The sequence below is a fragment of the Eschrichtius robustus genome, chromosome 11, assembly GCF_028021215.1.
Source record: "Eschrichtius robustus isolate mEscRob2 chromosome 11, mEscRob2.pri, whole genome shotgun sequence".
Classification (NCBI taxonomy): Eukaryota; Metazoa; Chordata; class Mammalia; order Artiodactyla; family Eschrichtiidae; genus Eschrichtius; species Eschrichtius robustus.
This window is the reverse complement of record NC_090834.1, coordinates 61471551-61498156: the sequence shown is the minus strand read 5'-3', so window position 1 is coordinate 61498156 and position 26606 is coordinate 61471551. Positions and strand designations below refer to the sequence as shown.

General features: G+C 40.6%; 1 protein-coding gene and 1 pseudogene across 1 annotated transcript in view; one reads left to right on the top strand and one right to left on the bottom strand.

Moving 5' to 3' along the window:
* The window catches only part of MRPL48 (mitochondrial ribosomal protein L48), a 50075-nt gene that overhangs the window by 8569 nt on the left and 14900 nt on the right, over positions 1-26606 (top strand). Inside the window, exons 2-4 of the mRNA XM_068554853.1 lie at positions 1521-1573; positions 2584-2621; positions 14514-14602. Coding sequence (XP_068410954.1) covers positions 1521-1573; positions 2584-2621; positions 14514-14602 — 180 coding nt within the window. The remainder of the gene's footprint in view (positions 1-1520; positions 1574-2583; positions 2622-14513; positions 14603-26606) is intronic.
* On the bottom strand, positions 3741-4125 carry LOC137772384 (large ribosomal subunit protein eL13 pseudogene; annotated as a pseudogene).

Here is a 26606-nt window from a genome sequence, read left to right as displayed (position 1 = left end):
CAAAGATAGTACAAAGAATTCCCATATACTTCATATCCAGTTTTCCCTATTATTATCTTACATTAGTATGGTACGTTTTTCATAATTAATGAACTGATATTGATATATTATTATTAAGTCCATACTTTATTCATATTTCTTTCATTTTTTAAAATCCAGTGTCCTTTTTCTGTTCTAGGTAGGATCCCATCCAGTATATTATATTACATTTAGTCATCATGTCTGCTTAGGCTCCTCTTGTCTATGACAGTTTCTCAGACTTTCCTTTGTGTCTGAAGGCTTTTACACATAATAGGCTTTTAACACGTAAATGTTGAAGGAACTGAAATTGTTCCTCATAGTGGACAGGATTTTCTGTTTGTGTTATGGGACCTTAAGGGCATTTATTATTTATTATCTAGTTACTTTATAAAAAGAACTCCTCTGTGTTAAGCACTCCCTTAGTAAACCTATAGCAGTGATCTTTTGAGTGGGTGCCAGCAGGGCAGAGTGAGATTAAAATAACTGGGTTGTTGGGGGTAAGATTGTGGGGAGTGGGGGAAGCTGCCACTGCAACTGCCTCCTCTCATTATTATTGTTTTGTTCATGTTGGTATATTATCATTATTATTATTATTATTATTATTATTATTATTATTATTATTATTATTAAGAGAGTGTGGTGTGATAGAGGCATAGTCTTTGGAGTAAAACAGTCCTCTTAGCCACTTATTAGCTATAATTTCTTGGAATATAATTTTTATGGGCCTCAGTTGCCTCACCTGTAAAATTGCCTTGCAGTGTTTTGAGAATTAGGGAAGAGTTCAGAAAGTCCCTTGCATGGCGACTGTGCTTGACACGTACATAATAGTTGTTGATTGATATTAGAAAATATAAATCAGGGACTCCCCTGGTTGTCCAGTGGTAAAGAATGCACCTTCCAATGTAGGGGACGCAGGTTCAATCCCTGGTCGGGGAACTAAGATCCCACATGCTGTGGGGCAACTAAGCCCACGCGCCACAACTACAGAGCTCATGTGCCACAAACTACAGAGCCCATGCACCCTGGAGCCTGTGTGCCACAACTAGAGAGAGAAAACCTGCATGCCACAACGAGAGAGAAGCTCCCGCGCCACAACTAGAGAGAAGTCCGCATGCTGCAACGAAAGATCCCGCATGCTGTAACTAAGACTCGACGCAGCCAAGAAAATGAATAAATAAATAAGATAAATAAGTATTTTAAAAAAAGAAAATATAAATCAAATTAGAAAGGGGAAATAGGGTGAAAAAAAAGCAACCGAAGATGTGCGGGGTGGTTGGGCTGCTGTTTTTCGAGCATTTTCTGTAGTGGGTAGAATAGGAAAGAAGATGGCCTTGGTTTGCCTGCATGTTTGGTATTAACTGTAGGGCAGTTTCTTTGCTAGATAAGAGACTTTGGTTCTGTTTTGGTTTGTGTACTATGGGTTTCTAGCCTCTCTGTGAAGAGGTACTTGGATATCTGTGAATTCTTACAATTGTTCTAACGTGGCTGTTTTGCTGTAGGCGCTGTCTCTGAGGAATGATACCATTTTTAAGCAAGCCTTTTCCCTCTTGAGGTAAGGATATTAATAACAGTAAAAATATAGCTAATATTTGCATTCCACTAGGTAGTTCACACAGCATTCTTCTTTCATCATCTCCACTTACATGTTTACTAAGCATCTCAAGCATTAACTCCCCTGCCAACTTACTCCTTCCCCATTCTCACTAAATGACAGCTCCATTCATCTAGTCGCTCAGGACGAAATCCTTGGAATCATCCTTGACACTGTTGTTTCTCTCACTCTACATCTAATTCTTAAATAAATCCTGTCAGCCTTGCTTTTGAAATATGTTCTAATAATGCAAGGCTATTGCAAGAACCACTTCACTGGTTCTCTTCCCTCAGTTTCACGTCTTCCTATTCATTGCTCACCTATTGCCAGGGTTAACTTTCTAAAACTTAAACTTGATCATATCACTTTTGTGATTAAACTGCCAGGAGCTTCCCACTGCCTACACAGAGTAAAGACAAAACTCCTTAGCACAGTGTTTGAGGTTTTCATAACCTGACTCCTGATTACCTCTTTTACCCTGCCCGCTTCCCTGCTGCTTAAGTGCCACTCACATCCACCTGCTTGCTGTTCCCCAGATATACTACTTTCATACCTCTGCCTAGAATGCTTTTCCTGTGGGGCTAAATAATCGAGAATAGTTCTTAATTTTTAAAACCTCATTTCAGATAGTTTCACCCCTCTGGTGAAATGAGCACGCTTTCCTTTGTATTCCACCAAATCTTGTACATGTTTTTGTTCTGGATCAGCACTGTATTGTGGCTCGCATCTGTTTACATATCTCTCTCCCAACTAGACCATAGATAGAGACATTTTACTTACTTTTGCATCCTCAGGACCTAACAGACTGACCCACAGTAAGTACTTAATAATGTTTATGGAAAGAAGAGAAGGAGGAAATAAGGAAATATGTAGCATTGATATATACTAATGAGGAGCATACAAGTTTTGGTAGCTTTGCAAATAGATGTGGGTATCTAATTGTATTCAACATACTTTCTTCCTCTTTTTAGGTTCAGAACATCAGGAGAGAATCCTCTCTGTTCTGCAGGTAAACAGTTATTTCCTGATGTAGTCTTCCTGCTTTAAGTGACCCTCTAACACTATAATAATTTTGTCTAAAAAGATGCTTAACATATCTTTGAGAAGAGTGCCTGGGACCAAATCCTACTCCTCACATGGAACAGGACAAAGGGCAAGAACATAAAGTAGTGGGTTAAGAGCAAGAGTTCTGTAGTAAGTTTGGATTCCAACTCTACCACATACTATTCTGTGACTTTTAAGTACCTCTCCATAGCTTGGTTTCCTCACTTTAAAAAATGAGGGGAATTATAGTACAAACTACAGTGAATTATTTGAAGATTCAGTGAGATAAAACATATAAAGTGCTCAAAAAAAGTTAGTATTATTATTATTCTTGCTACTATTTCAGACCTTTCATGTCCATTATCTACAAGGCTAAGGCTTTTCTTCCAGTATTTTATCCAAAATGAATGTTCATTCAATCTGGTTAACTCAATGAATTTCAATCTGTTTCAACCCTATTATTTGCCATTTTTGCTTTGTCTATTATGTGACAAATTTCAAAGCAGCCATTGGATAGTAATGACATCTGTTTTTTGAGTGAAGAGTATCAGAAACAGGGAATTCCCTGGTGGTCCAGTGGTTAGGACTCTGCACTTCCACTGTAGGGGGCATGGGTTCGATCCCTGGTCGGGGAACTAAGATCCTGCAAGCCACGTGGTGTGGCCAAAAAAAAAAAAAAGTATCAGAAATAAAGGAATGGGAGCAAGGAAGGGAACTAACATTTACTGAGTGCCTAGTATGTGCCATGCAGTGCATAAGAAGCTTTACATCCATTAATTATTTCAGAAGATGGTGGCAATGTGTAGAGAATCACCACTTCTACCAGGCCTAAAGCCCAGCTTCTCAAAATATGTGCTTCTTTTTATTTATTCATTCTCTCAACAAACATTTATTGGACCAGGCTGTGTTTTAGGTGCTGGGGGTACAAAATTAAGATGATATAGTCCTTGCCATTTGGAACCTTACAGTGTTATAAGAAATAATTTTTTCCCAGAAGAATAATATAATGAACACTTCTATACCCATTACTTAGATTCAACTGTTGTTAACATTTTGTCATATTAGCTTTCTTTTTTTTTTTTTTTTTTTTTTAATAACAAGTTGCCAACAGCACTTTATTTTTTCCTTTCAACATCCTGTTCTGCAGCTTCCTTGGCCCTTTTTGCCCAGATGCCAAAGAGCCAGGCATTGGCGCAGGCCATGTGGAGACTGGCAAAGGCCTTGAAGTTCTTCTCCTCCTCTGTGATGACTCTGGCCTTCTCCTTCTTGTAGATGTTCCGTATGGGCATGACTGGTCCGGTCAGCTGGATGGCCAATTTGAGCTTTGCAGCAGAGCTGTCTCCCTTCTTGGGGGCTGAGGGCTTCCTGCGGATCTTGCGTGCCAGCTGGTTGAACCACGTGGCCACGCGCCGCTGCCAGTTCTTGTGGAAGTGGGGCTTCAGGATCATATCATTACAGCTGGGCGCCATGGCTGCGGCCGACTGGCCTGGGGAGCAGGGAGGACGGGGAGCGAGTTAGGGCCCAGGCACGGCGGCCCGCCGGTGCGCGCACCCATGTTAGCTTTCTTGATCAGGTGTTATGATACTTCACCCCTGAATACTTAAGCATGCATTTCTAGAAACAAGGATATTCTCTACATTCTATTAAAGAACCACAAAAGCATTATCTCCCTGAAGAAAATTAATAATAATGCCCCAGTGTCATCTAATACTCTATCCATTTCCTCAGTTGTCCCCCAAAAGTCTTTTATGGAGTTGTTTATAACCAAGAGCCAATGATGGTTCATGCTTTGCATTTTGCTATGATGTCACCTTTAATGCAGAACAGATCTTTCACTATTTTATTTCTACAACAGTTGCTTTTTGATTAGGCTAGACCATTTGACTTATAAAATTTCCTCCCTTTTTAATTTGATTATTTCTGTGCGGTATGTTTATAATATGTTCTTCTGTTCCTTTCCTGCAAACTAGAAGTTATGTCTAAAAGCTTTTCTAGATTCAAGTTAAACAATTTTAGCAAGAAAACTTAATAACTGATGCTCTGAACTTCATATTGCATCCTATCAGGAGAGGAAAAAAAAAAAACTAAGAAAATCTGATCATAAAAGTGAAAAGCAGCCATTTTAGAGAATATGGAAAATAAACACACACACACACACACACACACACACACACACACACATGCACAATACACACACGAAGAAGCTGAAGGAGATGAAGAAAATAAAAATCACTTGTAATCCTACCATCCAGAGATTATTGCTTAACATTCTGGTGTATATCCTACCAGGCCTTTTTCTAGGCATTTCTTTCTCTCTTTGTGTGCGTGTGCGTGCGTGTGTGTGTGTGTGTGTGTGTATGTATTTTTGTCTTGCAGTAATGGGAACAAATTATATATAATGCTTCATAATCTTTTTTTCCTACTTAATCTATGGTGAACATGTTTCTACTATAATAAATAAATAAATATCTACATAATTATTTTGAATATACGCCTTAAATGGAACAACTTGTAGGGTAAGAACCTGAGTCTGGTTTTGAACATGTTGAGCTGGAGTGCTTGTGAGGAAGATATACTAAGTAGTCCATTGGAGACACTGATCTTGAGCTCAAAATATAGGTCTGGGTTGAAACTGTGAATTTGGAAGTCATCATATTGTTGATTTTAATTGAAGTCTTGGGAATGAATGAGACTACCTGAGGAGAACAAGTAGAGAAGAGGCCCAAGGATCAGGCCCTGAGGAACTCCAACATTAAAAAATTGGGTAGAGGGTGCAAGATATGGCTCATGAGCTTGAAAAGGGAGGCCAACGTGGTAGGAGAACACCAGGTTAGTATAGTTTCATGGCAGCCAAAAGGAGAGTGTTTCAGGAAGGAAAGAGTGGTTAACCACGTTACAGTTTCAGCTGTGTGCTTCTGAGAGGGGATCGCAAAAGACATGAACTAACAATGTTCCTTGGTTTCGACAACATAGAGGTGACCTTAGGGAGAGTAGTATCTGTGTGGGTGTGGTGAGGTCTGTTGTGGAAATCAACTGCATTGACAGGTGAATGGGAGTTCAGGAGTTAGAGAAAGCTATTACAGACAGTACGTTTAAGAAGTTTGTCTTTGAATGGGAGGAGAGAGGATTGGCAGGAGCTGGAGAGGGATGTGGGGTTAAGGAAAGATTTTTTTTGATGGTTATTTTTCTCTTAATTATACTTTTAATTTTGAAAGATATAAAAAGTTATAAAAAAGTGAAAAGGGTGGTATGTCAAATAAACCCAGATTTGGCAATTATTAACATTTTGTTAGACTTTCAATTTTTTTCTTGTATATTAAAAAATAAGGATTATGTTCAAGTCCCATTTATTCCCTACTCTTGGTATCATCCCTTATCCCATAACCAGAGAAAAAGTTCATTTTGAACTGGTATGTATTCCGAGGAAGGTTTTAAAAATATATTAAAATTATCAACTGTTAAAAATTATAAAAGCATGCAAATGGTCAAAATAAATATAAATTGACAAAAGGGTGTATGATAAAAGATTGAATTTTTTTCTATTTCCCACCTAGTCTCACTCCTCAGTGGTATGCATTGATAGCAGTTTCTTGTATATTTTTCAGGAAAGTTTTATGCATATATGAACATATATGTTATAATGCTAGACATTTAGGATGTTTTTAGTTTTTGTTATTTCAAAAAATGCTGCAACAATTGTTTCTATACATCTTTATAAACTTGTTCTGTACATTTGTAAGATAAATTCTTCGAATTGAAATTGCTGAGTCAATGGGTTGTCAGTTGAAAATTTTGGTAAGTATTGTCAGATTGCCCTTCAGAGAAGTTGTATTAATTGACATTTCTATTTTCTGGCCAAAACTGGGTTTTACAAAACATCTTACTTATTCGCTGGTGAAAATTATGTCTCATATAATTTGCATTTCTTGAGAAAGTTTGTCATCTTTTCATATTTCTTTGGCCATTTGTATTTCTTTTCTTGTGAACTGCCTGCATATAATTTTTGCCCATTTTTCTTTTGAATTGTTTGCTTTTTCATTTTTGATTTGTAAGAACTTTTTATATAGTTCTTTTTTTTTAATGAAATTTTTTAAAATTTATTTTATTTATTTATTTATTTTTCGCTGTGTTGGGTCTTTGTTGCTATGCGTGGGCTTTCTCTAGTTGCGGCGTGAGGGGGCTATTCTTTGTTGCGGAGCATGGGCTCTAGGCACACGGGCTTCAGTAGTTGTGGCATGTGGGCTCAGTAGTTGTGGCTCGTGGGCTCTAGAGCACAGGCTCAGTAGTTGTGGTGCATGGGCTTAGGTGCTCTGCGGCATGTGGGATCTTCCCGGACCAGGGCTCAAACCCGTGTCCCCTGGATTAGCAGGTGGATTCTTAACCACTGCACCGCCAGGGAAGTCCCATAGCCAGTTGTTTTAACATTTATTGAAACATCCATCTTTGCCCCATAGATTTGAGAATGTCACTTTATCATATACTAAGTTTCCATATGGATCTAGAACTACTGTATTGTAACTTAGTATTGTTTTATAGATCTGTCTGTATATTTGATACCAGTACCAAGCTGTTTTAATACTATTGGTTACTGTAGTTTTGAGGTATATTTTAGTATCTGATTCTGAGGTAGTTTTTTGTTTTATTTTGCTTTTGAAACTGGATTAAATGGGGCATGTTAAATGCAGTTGAAAAAAATCCAATTGAATAAAAGATCCTTTTGAAAAGAGAGGTAAGGACAATAACAATTTACTCAAACAGCTTCCTATTTGGAGAAATTTAAGTTGTCTCCAAAATTTTGCAATGTAAACAACACTATGATAAACATCCTTGTACATTAGTATTTGTGCCCTTGTGTGATTATTTACATAGGATATATTTCTAAAAGTCTAATTGTTGGGTCAAAGGAAATGCACATTTTAATGTTTTTTTTGGCTGCACTGGGTCTTTGTTGCTGCATGCAGGCTTTCTCTAGTTGTGGCGAGCGGGGGCTACTCTTCGTTGCGGTGCGTGAGCTTCTGATTGTGGTGGCTTCTCTTGTTGCCTAGCACGGGCTCTAGGCATGCAAGCTTCAGTAGTTGCAGCACACAGGCTCATTAGTTGTGGCATGTGGGCTCAGTAGTTGCAGCGTGCGGGCTTAGTTGCTCCGCAGCATGTGGGATCTTCCCGGACCAGGGATCGAGCCCGTGTCCCCTGCATTGGCAGGCAGATTCTTAACCACTTTGCCACCAGGGAAGTCCCAAAATGCACATTTTTAAAGCTATTGATGTGTATTGCCAAATTGCTCTTCAGAAAGATTGTACCATTTTATAGTTTTTTTGGTATTTGAGAATCCCTTTTTATACACTCATCAACATTGTTATTTTTTTAATATTTGCTAATATTAATAAGTTTAAAAATGCCATCCCTTGTATTTGTAATTTGCATGTCTTTGATTACTAGTTGGTTGAACATATTTTCATACATTTACTGGCCATTTATCCTTTCCTTTGCCCATTTCAATTGTGGAATCACAGTGCCTAGAAGGCTCCAAGGCCCAGGGTAACTCACCAATATCAGCATGCCAAGGTAATTCTCTTTGAAAGGACACAGCTTTGTTGGCATTTTTCATGGGTCTTTGAGATTTCTTTAAAGTCAGAAATTTCAAAATTGAATTATAATGGTGTTCGGAAAAGAAGAGTAGGAAGCAGTGTCCTGTTCCTACCTTTACACATCATACTCTCTGTGGGCCCTGGGTACCATCCCAGCTGCTCTCTCTAAGGGATGGGTCTCATTGTAGTGACCATCTTTTTCTTACTGATTTAAACGTACATGGAGAGGTAGAAGTAAATATATAAAGAGGTCTAAAGAGGTTAAATGAAGGGAACTCAGACTCTTCTTATTATAGCATGAGCAAAAAGGTGGAGTCATCAAAACATGGTACATTCGGGACTTCCCTGGTGGTGCAGTGGTTAAGAATCCGCCTGCCAATTCAGGGGACACAGGTTCGAGCCCTGGTCCGGGAAGATCCCACATGCTGCAGAGCACCTAAGCCCGTGCACCACAACTACTGAGCCTGCACTCTAGAGCCCGCGAGCCACAACTACTGAGCCCGCATGCTACAACTGTTGGAGCCCGCGTGCCTAGAGCTCGTGCTCCGCAACAGGAGAAGCCACCGCAATGAAGCCCGCGCATCACAAAAAGAAGAGTAGCCCACGCTCGCTGCAACTAGAGGAAGCCCACACGCAGCAATGCAAACCCAACACAGCCATAAATAAATAAATAAATAAATGAAATAAATTTATTTAAAAAAAAAAACATGGTACATTCAAGTCCAAATAGTTCGGTGTAATTAGAAAAACTGAAAGAAGTTTGAAAAGAGATTTTGAAAAAAGTGGGTAGCTGCCAGGGCCAAATCATTGCAGATTGTCTTGGTAAACTATCTCTAGAATTTCAAAACAAAACAAGCAAACAAAAACACCCCAACACTTACTGAGCACATACCATTTGCCATGTGCTGGGGTGTATCTGCCCTTCAGCAATGTGTATTGGACGGAGAAGATATCCTGTAATTAGACTCTTGGCTGGGGTTACCCCAGCTTTTTCCTCGTTCCCTCCTGCATAGCCCTGCCAAAACGCTTGTTCCAATTTTGAAGGAGAAATAATTAAAATGAAGTTGTTTATCCCCATCCTGGATGGGTTTAGTTCCCAGTTTAGTAAACAAGGACACTGAAGGACAGTTGGCTCTGGCATATATAAAGGGAAGGGATGTGTTGTGGGAGAAGTCAATACATGATTACATTCTATAATTGTACTAATTGAAAGATTTTCAAAGCCTCCTTTTGAAATCATGGGGTTTTGTATCTTCTTCAACGAAAAGAGTTGCCTTTTCTCTCAGGAGGCTGCAATGTTAATATGACAGCAGGAAACCAGCTTAATGACACAAGCAGGGGAAGAAATTCAGTTGAACTTAATGGAAATCAGAGGCTTTCAAACTTGTAAATTTTATAATTAAAACAACTGGCTAATTAAGCAGTTTAACCACTGGTAATTTGACCAAAAACCTTTCATTTAAGAGGGAAAGGGGGGCTTCCCTGGTGGCGCAGTGGTTGAGACTCTGCCTGCCAATGCAGGGGACGTGGGTTCGAGCCCTGGTCTGGGAAGATCCCACATGCCGCGGAGCAACTAGGCCCGTGAGCCACAACAACTGAGCCTGCGCGTCTGGAGCCTGTGCTCCGCAACAAGAGAGGCCGCGACAGTGAAAGGCCCGCGCACCGCGATGAGGAGTGGCCCCCGCTCTCCACAACTAGAGAAAGCCCTCGCACAGAAACGAAGACCCAACACAGCCAAAAATAAATAAATTAATTAATTAATTAAAAAAAAAAAAAAAGAGGGAAAAGGGTTAATTTAACAGTAGTTTGAACCAGCTTCTTAATTAACCAGCTGCTCTAATTATAGGAATTGCCCCAAACTAAATTTGAAAATGCCTCCTTGCCAAGGAATTCCAGGAGATTAGAGGCTGAGGCAAGCATTTGTGGCATTTTCACCTGAGATGTGTCATCATCTCAAAGATCACTTTTGGTTCTGCTACTTGAAACCACTGGTGGGTGATTGAGTTTCTGTGTACTTAAAGATGGTGACGAGTGCCTGGGTTGTTGCTGTTTTTTAATTTACACAAAATATTTTACTATATAATGGAGGCATGGGAGAGCTGCAACTGTAAACTCTTGATGATGTTTGTATGTTTAGGGCAGCACAGAGACGACATTTAAGCTGGCCATGGAGGCTGTGAAGGATATCACCAGTCAGAGAGGTGCAGTCCCAGCATGGGGGACAGCCCAGCACCTCACAGAGGCATGAGAACTGCATGGTTTATACAGAATGGCAAGTGTAGCTCTGTGGCTGAGAAGCAAGGTTTTAAAAGTCTGGAGGATGGAGAGTGAGGACGTGAAGTGGTTGGAACTAGATTATAAAATTGAGACTCTTAAATGCTTGCCTAAGGAGTATGAACTTCAGGCAGTGGAAAATCATCAAACATTTTGAAATATAGCAAGGACCTTCCTTGTCTCATTTATTGGTGTTACTGTAGTGCCTGATACAGTGCCTGGCACAGAGTAAGTCCTTTTTAAAAATTGTGTGTGTGCAGTGAATAAATGGTTGAATTAATGAAAGAGAATAACATGATTAGGTTTGTGTTTTAGAAGGATTAATTTGTCAGCTTTAGAGGATGGAATAGAGAGGGGGGTGTGGATACAGGAAGACTAACAACAACAACTCAGCCAAGGATACTACTTGCATCTTTGCTTGAACTTCCATCCACATTCCCCCTCCCACCACTTTCCACCCACAACAACCAAAGTGATCTTTTAAAAACACATTAGACATATAATTTCTCTGTTGTTCAGCATGAAATCCAAACCCTTAACATGGCTCAAAGTGGTGGGTTCCAATCCACTGCCCTAATCTCTGGTGCACTCAGCCCCTCTCGCTTTACTTCAGCCACATGGACAGTCTTTTTGTTCCTTGAATGTGCCAATCTGTGTGCCCCTCTGGGGCCCTTGCACACGCTATTCCCTCTGCCTGGAACATTCATTCTCTATCTTTTTACCTAATAAACTCCTATCTGCCTTTCAGGTCTCAATTTATTTTATTTATTTATTTGAGTAGATAATGCATGTACATGGAACAAGTTTTAAATGATACAAGAGTATAAAGTCAACAGTAAGTCTCTCTCCTGCCGTCTAGCCACTTCTCCCTGGGGATAACCACTATTACTATTTTTCTCTGAAATCTGGTTTCAGTTCACATGTCATTTTTTTTTAGAGGCCTTTCCTGATATTCCAATCTAAAATAGATCCACTGATTGTATTGCCATAGCGCTTTTTATCATTCATCACAATTTGTAATTTCATATTTATTTTGTGACTATTCCCTCCTACTAGACTATAAGCTCCATAAGCAGAGTTTTGTTGGCCTTGTCCCCTGTTATATCTCCACCTCTTTGCATCATAAGTACTGAATAATTAAGCCCTTCCTAAACTTTTTGCCTGTTTCTGTAAGCTCATCTCTTGTCACCCTGCTGCTTATACTCTGCCTTGAAATTCTCTCTCTGGGTCTTCCCCTCCCCATACTGTGTTCTCTCTAACTCCTAGTCATCTGTCAGGTTTTACTTAAAAGCCACCTGCTCTAAGAATCCTTTCCTGACACCACAAGTCCAGCCTTAGTGCCTCTCTCATGTATATAGCCCTTATTGTAGGTAGCCCTTATCACCTGCATTGATATTACTGTCTCGCCACTAGATCATAGATTCTGTATTGCAGGGACTTTGTCTTTGCCCATTGTTACAGCTCCAGCATCTAGGGCAGTGGCTGGTACCAACCCAGGCCTGCCATGGATATTGGGTTGGTTGTACATTGCACAGCTCTAGTGTGTGCCATTCACATGGTTGTGAGGGTATAATTGTTTCTGGCTACCCCGGTGGGTAGTAATACATATTTGTTGAATGAATAAACATGCTTTGGAGAGTTCAGTGCTTTTTAGGAGGTCATGTTTTAAAGTCATAATAAAATCTTTTTGGATGGATTAATTTTCAAGGCTCTGATCTGAGGATGATTGTGTACCCAATCAAGGGGATTTGGATATCAGCTCTTTGGGTGGGGCCCCAGGTTGCAGAGTCTGGAAACTAAAGCCTCAAAGAGTCAGCTGGGGCTGTGGCCAAGACGATACCTCAGTTATGTTCAGTGCTCTTTGGAAGCCTCTGCCAAAAATACCTCCTTCTTCCATGCGTGGTAAACTCTTACTCCTCTTTCAAGAATCAGCTGTTGGGACTTCCCTGGTGGTCCAGTGGTTAAGAATCCGCCTTCCAATGCAGGGGACACGGGTTCGATCCCTGGTCGGGGAACTAAGATCCCACATGTCGCGGGGCAACTAAGCCTATGCGCCACAACTAGAGAGAAGCCCATGCGCTGCAATGAAAGATCCCGCGTGCCGCAGCAAAAATCCTGCGTGTCGCAACTAAGACCCGATGCAGCCAAATAAATAAATAAATAAATAAAAAAGATGGGAAAACGGACTTAAAAAAAAAGAATGCAGCTGTTACCTCTCTGAACCTATTCCCCTGTACCGTCCTCCACTTCTCCCCGCTCACCCCTAAGGTGGAGTTAGTTGTTCTTTCCTCTAGGTTCCTTGCTCTCATCTCCATTAAAGTATTTTGTACACTATAAGGTAATTATCTGCTTTCCCATCATCCTTCCCCAGTACACATTGAGTGTCTCTAGGGAAAGTAGTATATTTTAGTCATCTTTGTAACTGTCCCAGTATCTATTCAGTTGTTGGCATAGAATAGTAAATGCGGACTACTGCACATCATGGAAGTGATCTATGATATACCAGGGTTGTCTTGATGAAATACTGTGGATTGTAAACATAGGGAAAGTCTCTGAAGCCACGGTTCTTGATTGGCCTGGCACAGAGCAGACCTGCTTGGAAGCACATTTTAGAAAAGAGAAGCTTAAGAAACATTTCACTTGATGTCATTAGACTTTTCCACACCATTTTGTGTTTAGCCCCCCACAAAGTGGTGGCCCTGGGGAGATGCAGGACCACAGGAGCTGAGAGGAAAGGGAGCATAACCTAGGACTAGTACTTTTCCAGAAGGTAGGAAACAAGCAAGAGAGACAGACAGACATAACAGAGCTGTGTAGGGCTGGTTCCAGTGAAGGGTAGAGATAAGGAGCTGATATCACATATGGGAGCGATCAAGTCTAGCTAGATTTTTTTTTTTTTTTAATTTGGCTGCATCGGGTCTTAGTTGCAGCACGCGGGATCTTCGCTGTGGCATGCGGGATCTTTCGTTGTGGTGGGTGGGCTTCTCTCTAGTTGTGGTGTGTGGGCTCTCTAGTTGTGGCACGTGGGCTTCAGAGTGCAAGGGCTCAGTAGTTGTGGCGCGCGGGCTTAGTTGCCCCGCGGCATGTGGGATCTTAGTTCCCCAACCAGGGATCAAACCCACGTCCCCTGCATTGGAAGGTCGTTTCTTAACCACTGGACCACCAGGAAAGTCCCTAGCTAGATTTTGTATTCCAGAAATTCAGATGTTATAACACATCTGAGAACAGGCTGTTCAGTCACATAGACCTGGGTTTAAATTGCAGTTCTGCCTTTTACTTGCTGGTTGACCTTGGCCAATTCCTATTTTTTTGAGCTGCAGTTTCTTTATTTGTAAATGAAGATAAAAATAATGAGGATTAAAGGAGAATATGTATATATCAGCAAGTCCTTCTTTGAAGGGAATCTGGGTGGCATATCTCTGGGTCTACCACAGTGAATATGTGTATAGAGATCCTATTTTTTACATACACACTGTTCTGTACCTTAGGTTTTTAGTTTTTATTGTTATTCACTTAACAAAGTCTGTTGGAGATTATTACATATCAACACAAATAAAGCAAATTAGATAGTTTAAAAAACTGTGGAAATCTGTGATTGTCCTTTTTCCTGGTTGTATTTGCCACCTGTCTCTTTCTCTGAACAATCCTCATTGGAAAACTTCAAAAGGATTATTACCTGTTGAGGAACAGAGAAAATGAGAGCCCTGTGAGAATGTATTTTGTCCCCCTACCACCAGTGGCTCTAGCAGGAGAGAATTTCTCAGTGAAAGATGGGTGGTGGGGATTAGATATAGTCCAGGGGCCAAACGGAGAGAAAAATGGGGTAAACCGAGTGTCAGCTCAGGATCAAGAAATAGCTCTGGTTCTTTAAACCAGCAAGAGGCTCACTATCCCCAAATATTCCATTTCACGATGGAGAATTTGTCTCCTCATGTATGATCTATCTGTCCCTGGAGGAGCTTTGAAACAGGTTTGTCTTATTTTCTCTCTTTTAGGTGGCATTTTGCTGAGCATCAGTCGGCACTACAGGTCACAGCCCACGCATGGCATTGGAAGATACAAGCACCTAGTTAAAGCACAAGAGGTAAAAGGGGCAGGGGTCCTTTAGAAAAGGATAGTGTGCAGCTTTTACAAAGACCCCGAAGATCAGATGTGTATAGGTTGGATTATACTGGAGCTAGAAAGGATAGAGGGTTGTCCCTCAGTCCTCTCCAGTTAATTAGTTTGGATATGATCCAGAGTGGAGGTGTTTTTGCCAGTTCCTAATCTTGTCCCTAGGCCAGGTTATCACAGTGAAAAGCAAATGATTTGGTTTTATTATTTGTGACACTTAAAGAAAATATCTTCTTAGTACTTAGTTCAATATGGACCTCACAATGGAAATGATATGTTCAGTTCAGTTGAATGAATGGTTTGTGGCACATAGAGGTGGATTAACATTTTCAGCCAAATAGCTGATTTTTACAGTATTTACAGATTTAAAATATGTATGTGTTTCTTGAATCCATTATCACAGATAACTGGGAGTTATTTCTAAACATTGTAAGATTATTGAGCCTATTTTTTTGGCTCCAGCTGAAGGATTGCTTCTGTGGTGGTTAGATTTTTTTCTGCATTTGCAGAGGATTTTGTAGTGGGATGGACACAAAACTGGCTTGAAAGTCAGACAGTCTAGCTTTGAGTCACGATTCTATCACTTCCTGTAAACAGTAGAGTTAGGAAGATTTTGCTGTTCTACTTGGAGAGATTTCAACATCGCTTTTGGTTCTTTGGCTTAGTTTGATGCTCCCATGCAACCCCACACATCTCCCATTGCCTCTCACCCTGGCAGAGGTCCGGTACCACTGCATTTGGGCCTCAGAAGCCACTAAACTTGCCACGTTCTCCTGAGCAACATCCTTATATCAAGGAATTTCATGACAGGAATGTTGCCACACCTGAGGCTTGTATCAGGCACCTTCCCAGCAGGAAACAGCCCTACTAAAATTGTTCCTTTGTGATGAGAAGAGTACTGAATTGGGAACAAGGAAACTTGTGTTCTAGGCTTGGTTCTGCCAGTTATTAGCTTCGTGATTTGGGGTAAGTTAACCTAACCTCTTTGGGCATAGCAGGCCCTGAAATTATATATAAAATGTTTTCTATGTGTGACTTTTTCTGGGAAGAGAGTCCATAGCTTTTGTCAGACTCTTCACAAAGTTTGAGAAACTCTGAATTAGAATATCTTCAAGAGTCTTTCAGCTCTGATATCATGTAACTCCATAATGCTATGATACATTTTTCAAACATCTATTATGTACTGTTGGGGGTGCCTTGCCTATTCAGACTGAGTTGCAATAAAATTTTATAGTATGAATGAACAAGACCTGGTTCATGCTCACAGGGAGCTGATAAACCACTAGAGATAAGACACAAATAATTATGCTCCCAAGCAGAAAGTGACAAGTGCTAAAAGGAAGATACAAAGTGCTATTTAAAATTCAGAAGAAGGAGTGATTTACACACTTTCTGAGTTGTGACACCTCAGAGTAAGTTCTTGGAGTTGTTTTATTTTGGGATATCCCCCTTCTAAAAGTCTCACATAAATTTAGCAGGAAATAAAATTAGTTTTGTTTGGGTGTGAGTTTTTTGTCTTTTCTAATTTCTTGGGATCCTCCCTCATAGATAATTTTCTGTATATACCATGCTCTGGCCCACTCCTTGGCTTGTTATAAAAGGAAGCTTAATGGCATGTCTAATGCCATCTGTCCCATCTTTCTCTCCATCATCCTCTCCCATCTCATGGATACCATACTCAAATCATCATACTGTTTTGAGACCTCTCACATGCTCTTCTGTCTACTTGGAAGACCTGCTCTCCTTCTTCACTTGGCTAATACATTCTGAACATCTAAATCCCATTGAGGAAGCAGAATGAGGAGGGGAAGAACAAATCTCCGCTTCTGAGAAACCACTGATTGCCTGCACTGGGTTACTTGTCCTACCATGAGCTGCTGGAGTTCCTTGTGCTTCCTCTATTCTAGGACTTGCTGCTCTGTTTTAACCACCTGTTTTGATGACTGTTTCTCCTCCTAGATGATGAGCTTCCTCAGGGTAGAGGCCATGTCTCATATTTTTTCTGTATCCTCAGTGTCCAGCACAAAGCCTGGCATCAAGTAGAGGACAATAAATATTGACTGAGCTGAACCTAAATGTGGTTATTGGAGCTGCCCCGAGGTTTTGTAAATCAGAGCTGGCAAACAACCCATTCTCTGCAAACAGCTGCCTCCAGATGACCTTGGTTGCTTGAAGGGAGTGATGCTCCCTTTTGTTAGGGCTGTAGGCTTTTCTCTGATGTCATTCATTGTTCCAGGGTGGCTAGCACAATAGGGCTGGATAGTGATGGAAGCTGCTAGAGGCTCCTCACTTCCCGCACGGAACAGCACAATGAAAACTTTCACCCGCCAGCTTACAGAGGCTCTGTCCCAAGTCCCTGTCCCTTTTGTACCCCTGGGGAACTGGACTGGAAAATCTAGAAGTCATCTTTTGGCTTCCTTTCTCTCCCTGAACTTAGAACCTAGAAAAAACAATAAACAGCCATATTCCCATTTTTTCTTCTCTGACTCTCAGGCTGGCTCCTCTACTCTCTTGAGCCTTACATCCCTGAGACAAGAGTTAATTCTCATTCACAGAGTGGCCAACCCTTGTCCCTTTTCTGCTGGTATAATCTCTTCACTCCTCCTTCCAAAGGTCCCACACTCAGCCTTATGACTCCTGAACCTTGGGAAGGAAAAGGCACATCTACCTCACCTCAGCTTTCCTTGTCAATACTGGTTTTATCTCTATCTTGCATGGCCTGGTTTATAACTCTAGGTTGGTTCCCATCCCTCCATCCTGTGCCCTTGTCCTTGATGCTTCTCTGAGGAGTTAGTGAGAAGAGAGATGAAAACGAAGCTTCCTCTTGGGTGGCAGCATGGGGGATGATAGCAAACCATTTTTTCTGTATACTCAGTGGGATTCCGGGTCTCTCAGCACAGACCCAATCTCCTTCTCAGTGATTTCCCATTTTGCACCCTATACTTCAGGCACATTTTCTCATACACCCATTCTGTCTCATGCTTCTGTGTCTTTGAACATGCTCTTTCTTCTTTAAGACATGATACCTTCCTTTTTCTTCTCTCATCATGTAAGACCCACATTGACTCATGGCAGTAAGGGATCACACTTCAGAGCATATCTGCAGCCATAGCACTGTGTCTCAGTGTGTAATCTCATTATTCCTTCAAGGGCCCTGCATCATTCTGTTAAATTTTAAAGGCTTCAGATTGTTTGGAGTGATTTTTATTTGATAAAAATAAAAAGAATATAGTCCTTCACATTCATATAGTGCTAGGTCATATCTCCCAAGACCACTTACTTACTTGCCCTCAGCTGTCATTCAGCCTCCAATTTTAGGGTAATAGCAGCCCAAGAATAAAAGCATTGCCAAGAGGAAGATGTGGGAGGATGAAATGGAGACAACATAAATTGCTGTCAGTTTTAGCTGTTATATGTTCTGTTTTTCAGGCTCTGGGGCAAGAGAGTAAGGTTTTTGAACTCAGACAATTTATTTCCTCTTTGTAGAATGGCCACTAGGAATCAAGATACCTTTTCTCTTGGAAACTTCATGCTGTTCTGACTGTTGACATAGAGGAGGTGTTTGTCATTTCTGACTCCTACTTATTTTGTTGTAGCACTCATAGATTGATCAGCTCTAACAGCCACAAGTCTGTGAGGAGACTGTGACATCATTCCCAGAAAAATCAGCAGATCAGAATCACTTTGTGGTGATAGTCCTAGCTTCCTGGAAACAGAAAGATTGGTTTTGCTGGCCTGGTGACTGTAGGGCTAGACATGGATTATAGGACTGGCTTACAGAGAGTTGTTTTAAACTAGCATCCATGTTTTCCCTCAAGTCTGCCTCTTATAACTCATTGAAAAGAACAACCGTTATTGAGTGTCCGCTATGTGCCAGGCACTGTGCTTTGCACAGATGCTGCTGTGGTGAGTGGGACACAGTCTCTTCCTACAAAAAGTGTGAAGTGGCCTGGGAAGGATAGTGCTCAAAAATGTAACTAAAATACACGTGGGAAGTGCTTTGCTAAGGAAATGAACTAAATATCAAGAGAGCAAAGTTAAAGATGCAGTTCTCCCTGAAAGGGTCAGTGGAGGTGTTATAGAGTTCAGCTCAACAAACATTTATTAAATACTACCTGTATTCTTGCACTGAGTATGTAAAGTGAACTGACACTCATCTAGGAGTATGCAGTCGCTTGGGGTAGCTGGAAACACTGGGGCTGTAAAAACTATAAAAGAGTTTCCCAGAGCTTTTCCAGGCACAGAGCAATTCCTGTGAAGACCTGACTTGTAGCCTGTGCCATTAGAGCACCCTGGTCTCCAGCCCACTGGGCTCTCATCCTGCCTTGCCTGTTCTGCTAAATTACAACAGTGTCAGAGTTTTAGAGAGATTCATATTTGATATGAGTAAAAGTAATGATCTCTTTCCATTTTAAAAGTGCTTTCACATCCATTATCTCAGTGCCTCTCAAACCATAGGCCCTTGGAACACTGGTGATCCTAGAATGGAACCTCTCCTCAGGTTTAATAATGGCAATCTTCCACATTTTAGAAAGACAATTAAGTTAATGGATAGAATTTTCTAAATTTCAAGTTTTTCTCCCATCAGTTTTACTTGATGAAAATAAATGTTAACAGAGAAACTCATATGTTTTCATATTTTTTGAAATGCAGAGAACTCCATTTATATAATATAACCATATTTTCTGCTAGTTAAGTCATTCTTGTTTTATACAATGAAAGCACATTGATGAGTATTTCATGTGCTTCACAAAGGGAAACGTGAGTTTTTTCTTAGGCCCTTTGTAACCAACAGATTTGAAAACCATGCTTTTTGCTTCACCAACTATCCTGTGAGGTAGACTGGGCAGAAAAGGAAACTGAGGAGCATAAGTGATTTCTCTATGACCATATGGCTAGTAAATAACAGAATTAGAACCAGAATTTAATTCAGCTCAACTCAACATTTAATATTGCTGGGCTCTAGGAATAGAGAAATGAATGAGACATAATACTTTCTTATTGAGGTAGTGGTTTGGCTGCCATAAGAGGGAGATCCACTCAATCAAGGGGCTTAAACAAGATAGAGTTTATTTTTCTGTCATATAAAGTATAGGTAGATATTCCTGCCTTTTGTTTTGCAACACTTATCATACTGCTTCTATCTCATAGTCTGAGATGGCTGCTTGCACTTAAGCCTTCATGTCCACATTCCAACCAGCAGGAAGGGGAAAGGGAAAGCAGTATGCGTTAGCTCGTATCCCACTGGCCAGAGCTTGGTCACAAAACCATACCCAGCTGCAAGATTGGTTGGGAAATGTAATTTTTTTTATAAATGGTCATGTGCCCAGGTAAAATTCAGCAGGTCTGTGATTAAAGAGAAAAGAGAGAATAGATATTGAGGAAACTGGCAGGCTCTGCATACCTTCCTTAAAGAGAAAGACGGAGATTAAGAGAAATGTTTTAGAATTAGGCAGACCCAAGTTAAAGATTCAGTTCTTATGCTTACTAGTGTATGTCCTTGGGTAAGTTACTTAACTTTACAAGCCACAATTTTCTTGCCTTTAAATAACCATGTTATTTAAATGCTTTGTGAGAAGTAAGTTAAAAAAGAAAGTTTTAAGTACTTAGCACAGTGTCTGAAACATGGAGCCCATAAGTAGTTACTGGTGGTGATAATGATGATGCTGATGATGGCATTAGTCCTTCTTTTTACAATCCCATAGCACTCTATTTTCCTCCCTCAAAACATGCATCTTCTTATAATTGTTCTATGTATGCCTTTCCCAAGTTTCAGCAAGCAGAGACTATGGCTGTCTTATTTACTATCATATCCCCATTGCTAACCCTGGTCTGGCTTATCACTATTGGTTAGAAAATATTTGTTGAATAAGTGGATACATGTGATAAGTGATAGTGGTGTATAATGGGGAGGGGGTTGCTATGGGAACACATAGGAGTAGTACCTAACTCAGCATGAGGAATGAGGGAAGGCTTCCTGGAAGAGCATGAACAGAGTCTTAAAAAATGACTAGGAGGGACTTCTCTTTCGGTCCAGTGGTTAAGATGCCACGCCTCCACTGCAGGGGGCACGGGTTCCATCCCTGATCCGGGAACGAAGATCCTGCATGCCGCGTGGGTGCCGCAAAAAGCAACAACAACAGCAACAAAAAATTACTAGGAGTTAACTCACATTGAGGATGTTGGGTGAAGAGTCAGACTCTGCAGGGAGGGGAAACATTCTGGGCAAAGGTGGAAAGTCATTGATCCTGGAGATGCAGTTGGGAAACTTTTAGCAGTTTGTTAATCCTGGAATCTCAAGTGGGCACTAGAGGATGATGGGACATGAGACTTGAGAAGTAGACAGGTCTAGATCAACTTTTTTAAAAGTTGCCATTTATTGAGGAACTACTATATACCCTTATATGTCACGCAAAAAACCTAGGAGTACTGACCTGATCATTGCACTTTCAGCTGCGGCCACCTGAGGTCATTGCTCTTGGGTTTTAATTGACATGGTGCAGCAAGGTAGCTTGTGTTGAACTTGCCATGGGAGGTGGGCTGCTTGTTACGATTAAATTGAGAGCATTGGTTCTTTTTCTTCTTTTTTCTTTTAAATTAATTAATTTATTTTTGGCTGCATTGGGTCTTCGTTGCTGTGCATGGGCTTTCTCTAGTTGCGGCGAGCGGGGGCTGCTCTTCGTTGTGGTGCGCGGGCTTCTCATTGAAGTGGCTTCTCTTGTTGTGGAGCACAGGCTTTAGGTGGGCGGTCTTCAGTAGTTGCGGCACGTGGGCTCAGTAGTTGTGGCGCACAGGCTTTGTTGTTCCGCGGTATGTGGGATCTTCCCGGACCAGGGCTCGAACCCGTGTCCCTGGCATGGGCAGGCGGATTCTTCACCACTGTGCCACCAGGGAAGTCCTGGGACGACTGGTTCTTTCACGTGTGTCTTCTCTCTCTCTCTTTCTCTGAACTGTAAGCCTCTTTAGAGCTGGGACTGTGTTTTCTCTTTCTTTGGTCTCTTTCCTTAGAGTGGTTGAATCAGCACTTTGCACACAGCAGGTGCTTAATAAATGTCTCATTCTGTAAAGCATACCAATAGGATACTAGGAGCATGCTTACCTCCAATTTGTAGTAAAAATAATATCCTATCTGTGTACATTACTCAATCTCTCTTTAAAGATACCACTTACTGAGCAACTACTATATACCAGACGTGTAACCACTGTGTGCCAGGCTTTAAAAGCATTATTTCATTTTACAGTATTACAAATGGTATGTTTTATTTATTTATTTATTTATTGGTATGTTTTATTTAATCCTCAGATATGCTGTGGTTATTAAGGACCCTGTTTAAGGAATCTAAGACTCATTAAATAACTTGCCCAAGTGGCTAGTAATTTCCAGAGCCATTATTTGAACTGACAGTGGTCCGAATCCATCTAATGTCCATGCTATTTCCATTTCACATAAATTCACTATTTTGAGCTTCACAAGAACCTTAGGTGTTACAGATGAAGACACTGACACCTAGAGAGGTCACTCAATGTCATGTAGTGACTAAGACAGTACTTGAGCCCAGATTTTCTTTTTTTTTTTTTTTCGGCCATGCTGTGCAGCATGCAGGATCTTAGTTCCCCAACCAGGGATCAAACCCGTGCTCCCTGCAGTGGAACCGCGGAGTCTTAACCACTGGACTGCCAGGGAAGTCCCCCAGATTTTCTTTGGCTTCCATCTTAAGTCTAGGGCTCTTTATGCAGCACCAGGCTGAGCCTCTCTGCCATCCCAGTCAGGGTCAGGCCTTCTGTTTGGTGTACATTTCTTGAGTGTGCTACACTGAGTTATAAACATAACCACTTGATTTCTGTGCACCCTACGGCTCATTATGGACTGTTCAGAGTACCATCACCAAATCATTTAAGTCCCCAGGTGTAGCTTTTAAAATTTCCATCAGCAGAATTTCTGGAAGCTGCATATGCTGCAGGCCTGTCAGCTTTTCATTTGAGGATTAAGATGATACAATTTCTTCTCAACTTTCCCACCCTAGAGAATGCCACCTATAGTGATAGGCAGCTACTATCATCACTTTTGCAGAATCTAGAGGAGAGACCCTGGGTTTGGGGCCACAGACTCAGCTTCTAGCCATGGCTAGACATATAGCGGTTGCCTTTTCCATTTCCTTACTGTTGTAACGTTTAAACAAGTCATTTCCCCTTTCTGGACCTCGACTTCCCCCTTATATAAAATTAGGGGAGGAAGGAAGGAGAAACTAAGTTATCTCTAAGTTACCTTCCAGCTATAACAGTCTGTGATTCTAATCTGAGTCCTTTCTCTATCTGTTCTTTGCCAGCAAAGTTTTCCAGTAGCCTTGGCCAAATAACATCCTTCAGAGGACCTCAGTTTTCTGTCTGTAAAATAGGAGTAATATGGATATTTCTGTACAAAAATGGTTTAGTGATTTATCCCATGGCCCATTTTGGGCATCATATTGTGCTTCTACAGGGATCCAAGGATGGCCGCCCTGGGCCAACTCACGGTGAATCCAGGTCAGTCACAGGAGTACCAAAGTTTGATGGTGGACAGTAGTCCATCTTCCCTGCCGTCTTTCTCGTAGCCTCCATTCCTTTCCTGCCTAGCTCTCCTTCCTGGGCAGTCAGGGTGGCCTTCCCAAAACACAGCCCTAGTCATGTACATCCCTTGCACAGATATCTTTAATAGCTCCCCATGGCAGTCATGAAGGTCTGAACTCAGGCAATAAGAATAAAAAGGAGGGGATGAGAAAGATTGAGCAGGTAAAATTACAGGAACTGGTGTCTGAAATCTCATGCACTCAAGCTCTTGCTGGGTATGCTGTGCCCTGGCTCAGAACTGAAATATAATATCACAGTGGACTCCTGATGGTGTGGATTGGTCCAGACAGATCTAGGCCAACATGGAAAAGCAAGTGAGATGCCAAGAGGGATACTAGAATCAGCTTTCTTCTTTTTGTTCTCCTAAAGTGACACCTTTGAAGAGCCCTGGCATTTTCCCTGGTAAAGAAAAGCCTCCTGCAGGCTTCAAAGAAGCTCCTCCCTTCCCTGCTGGAAAATTTCAGCCACTCCCCTTTGCATTCTGACTTTAGCATTCTTCACAGCTCTGACTGCAGTGCTGTCATGATGAGAAGTCTGGATGGCTGCATTTGGCCTCTGGTATGGTGGGCTCTGCAGGAGAGCCAAACCCCTGCACCTTTTTTTTTTTTTCCACACACACACACTGTATTTTATTTTTACAAGAGATAAATAGACTGACACCAAGCATTGTACATGGATGACCACAACAAAAGCAACAATGATTGCAATTACCAAACATGAAACACACTCATACTATGTCATAATATTGACATTCAGTCCAGTAATCCTCCACTGTAACAGCTCCTTTACTTTGCAGTGAAAATTGATTTGTATATTCTTTGCCTCTGAGTCCTTGTGGGATTTTTTTTTTTTGATTCAAACAGAAAGTCACAAAAATTATACTCATCCTCATCAGTTCACTCAGTCCCATGTAATTAATTTTTTTTTTATCTTGATCTTTTGTTAGCACTTTTATGAGTTCATCAGTTTTTCATTAGAATTCTGAAAATGCTTATTCATTCAGTTCAGCATTACAGTCAGTTACCAGAAACCTGTACTTGTCAGAGTCTTTTCCATGAATTTCTTGAAGGTGAAACCCTTTTATAGGAACATATTTGCAAAAGCATCAGAGTATACCCAGAACTGTCTGTAAATGACAAAAGACTTAAAAATGACCACGGTTAAAGATTTGATGAAAGTTCATAATAATGCAGTTGACAAGAAAATTAGTTATTTCTGAGATATACATTTTAAAGTAATAACTAGGATTATGACTTATAACATTATACCAGAACACATAAGATTTTTAGAAATTTCATGTAATGTCTGAAACATTTATATTAACATATTTCCATACAAATAACCCAATGAAAGTTTAGTATTAGTTGTTTTGTTTGTTTTTTTTTAATACTGCAGGTTCTTATTAGTCATCAATTTTATACACATCAGTGTATACATGTCAATCCCAATCGCCCAATTCAGCACACCACCATCCCCACCCCACCACAGTTTTCCCCCCTTGGTGTCCATATCAAACCCCTGCACCTTGATGGTTGGTTATAGAAGTTGGCTTCTCACTCATAGCAAAGTCTAGGACCCTGGGGTGACTACCACTGTTAAGACCTTTAATAATGCGGAGGCTTCAGTGGAAAAATTTCTGCATTGGGAGTCAGGAGGTCTGGGTTAGTTCCTAGGATCTGTCCTGTGTGGCTGTGTGACTCTGGGGGACATATTTAATCTCTTTGGGCTTCATATTCTTCCCTGCAAGGATGAAGAACTGGGAAAAAGTTATCTCTAAATGCCATCCTATTCTAAAATTCTAAAATAGTGATTCACTGCATGTTGTCTCTCTGCTGGGCCCTGTGCTAGATGTGAGGAATATGAAAATGAAAAAATAATAATAAAAGTTAATGTTTATTGAGTGTTTAAATATGTGCCACAGGTTGAATTAACTATATACAGTGTTTTGTTCAGTTCTCAGAATATCCCCGTGAGATCAGGTTTGTCATCAGTTTTACCGGCCTTGTGAAAGGACCATTTCTTGGTCCTCCCTCTGTTTCCCCAGATTGGGCCCCTGCTCTCTTAGACTGACCTGGAGAGCATTGATGTGAGAGAACCACTCTAGGTGCTCTGCCAGGAACACCTCTGCTGTGGCAGTAACTAGGCTGTTGGCTGTTAGATAGGGATGACTTAAGACATGTAAATAGATCCCCACCCCATTTTTTTCTTTAAAAAAAATTTCTACCAAATAGCAAGATTTATTCTAAATCTCCAATAATTAAGACAGTGTGGTATTAGCTCAAGAATAGACAAATAGCCCAATGGAGCAGGATAAAGAATATAGAAACAGATCCAGGTAGCTCTGAACATTTATTATATGACATAAGTGACACTGCATTGCAATGGTGCTGGGGTACTTGGGTCAATTGGATTGAATAGTCAGGTGAAAAAAACTGACTTGACTCCTATTTCACACTGTACACAAAAATCACTTAAAATGATTGTAGATCTAAATGTAAATATTAAAATAATCAAACTTCTAGAAGATAACATATAAGAATATCCTCGTGATCTTAAGGTAAGCAAAGATTTCTTAAACAGGACACAAAAGTCTCTATAAATATAAAAGAAAAAAATGAGTAAATTGGACTACATTAAAAATAAGAATTTTTGCTCATCAAAATGCACCATTAAAAAGTGAAAAAGGAAGACACAGGGAGGAAGAAGATATTTGCAACATGTACGTTTAACAAAGGATCATGTCTAGAATATAGAAGGAACCTCTGCAAATCAGTAAGAGAAAGGAAGACAACCCAATCTAAAAAATGGGCAAAATACTTGAATAGGCAGGTTATAAAAGAGAATATCCAAATGGCCAGTGGACATATGGGAACACGCTCAGGTTCAGTAGACTTAAAGGAAATGCAAGTTAAAGTCTCAATGCATTACCACTTCATACCAACCAGAATGGCTAAAAGAAACCGACCAGAAAACCTGACTATACTAAGTTTTGCAAGTATTGGCAAGAATGTAGAGCAACTAGAACTTTCATGTACTGCTGGTTAGAGTCTAAATTGGAAACCACTTTGAAAAACAGAGAACTTATTAAAGATGAACCTCTACATTGTCTGTAACTCAGTAGTTCAAGTTCTGGGTATATCCCCAATAGAAATACATACATATGTTCACTGAAAGATACATGCAAAAACATTGGTAGCAGTACTGTTCATAATGGCTCCACACTGGAAACAACTCTAATTTCCACCTACAGTAAAAAGGGTAAATAAACTATAACATATTCATATAATAGACTTACTGCGGCAATGAGAAGGAAAGAATTCCTGTTTCACCTAAAACATGACGAATCTTACAAACATAATGAGTTAAAG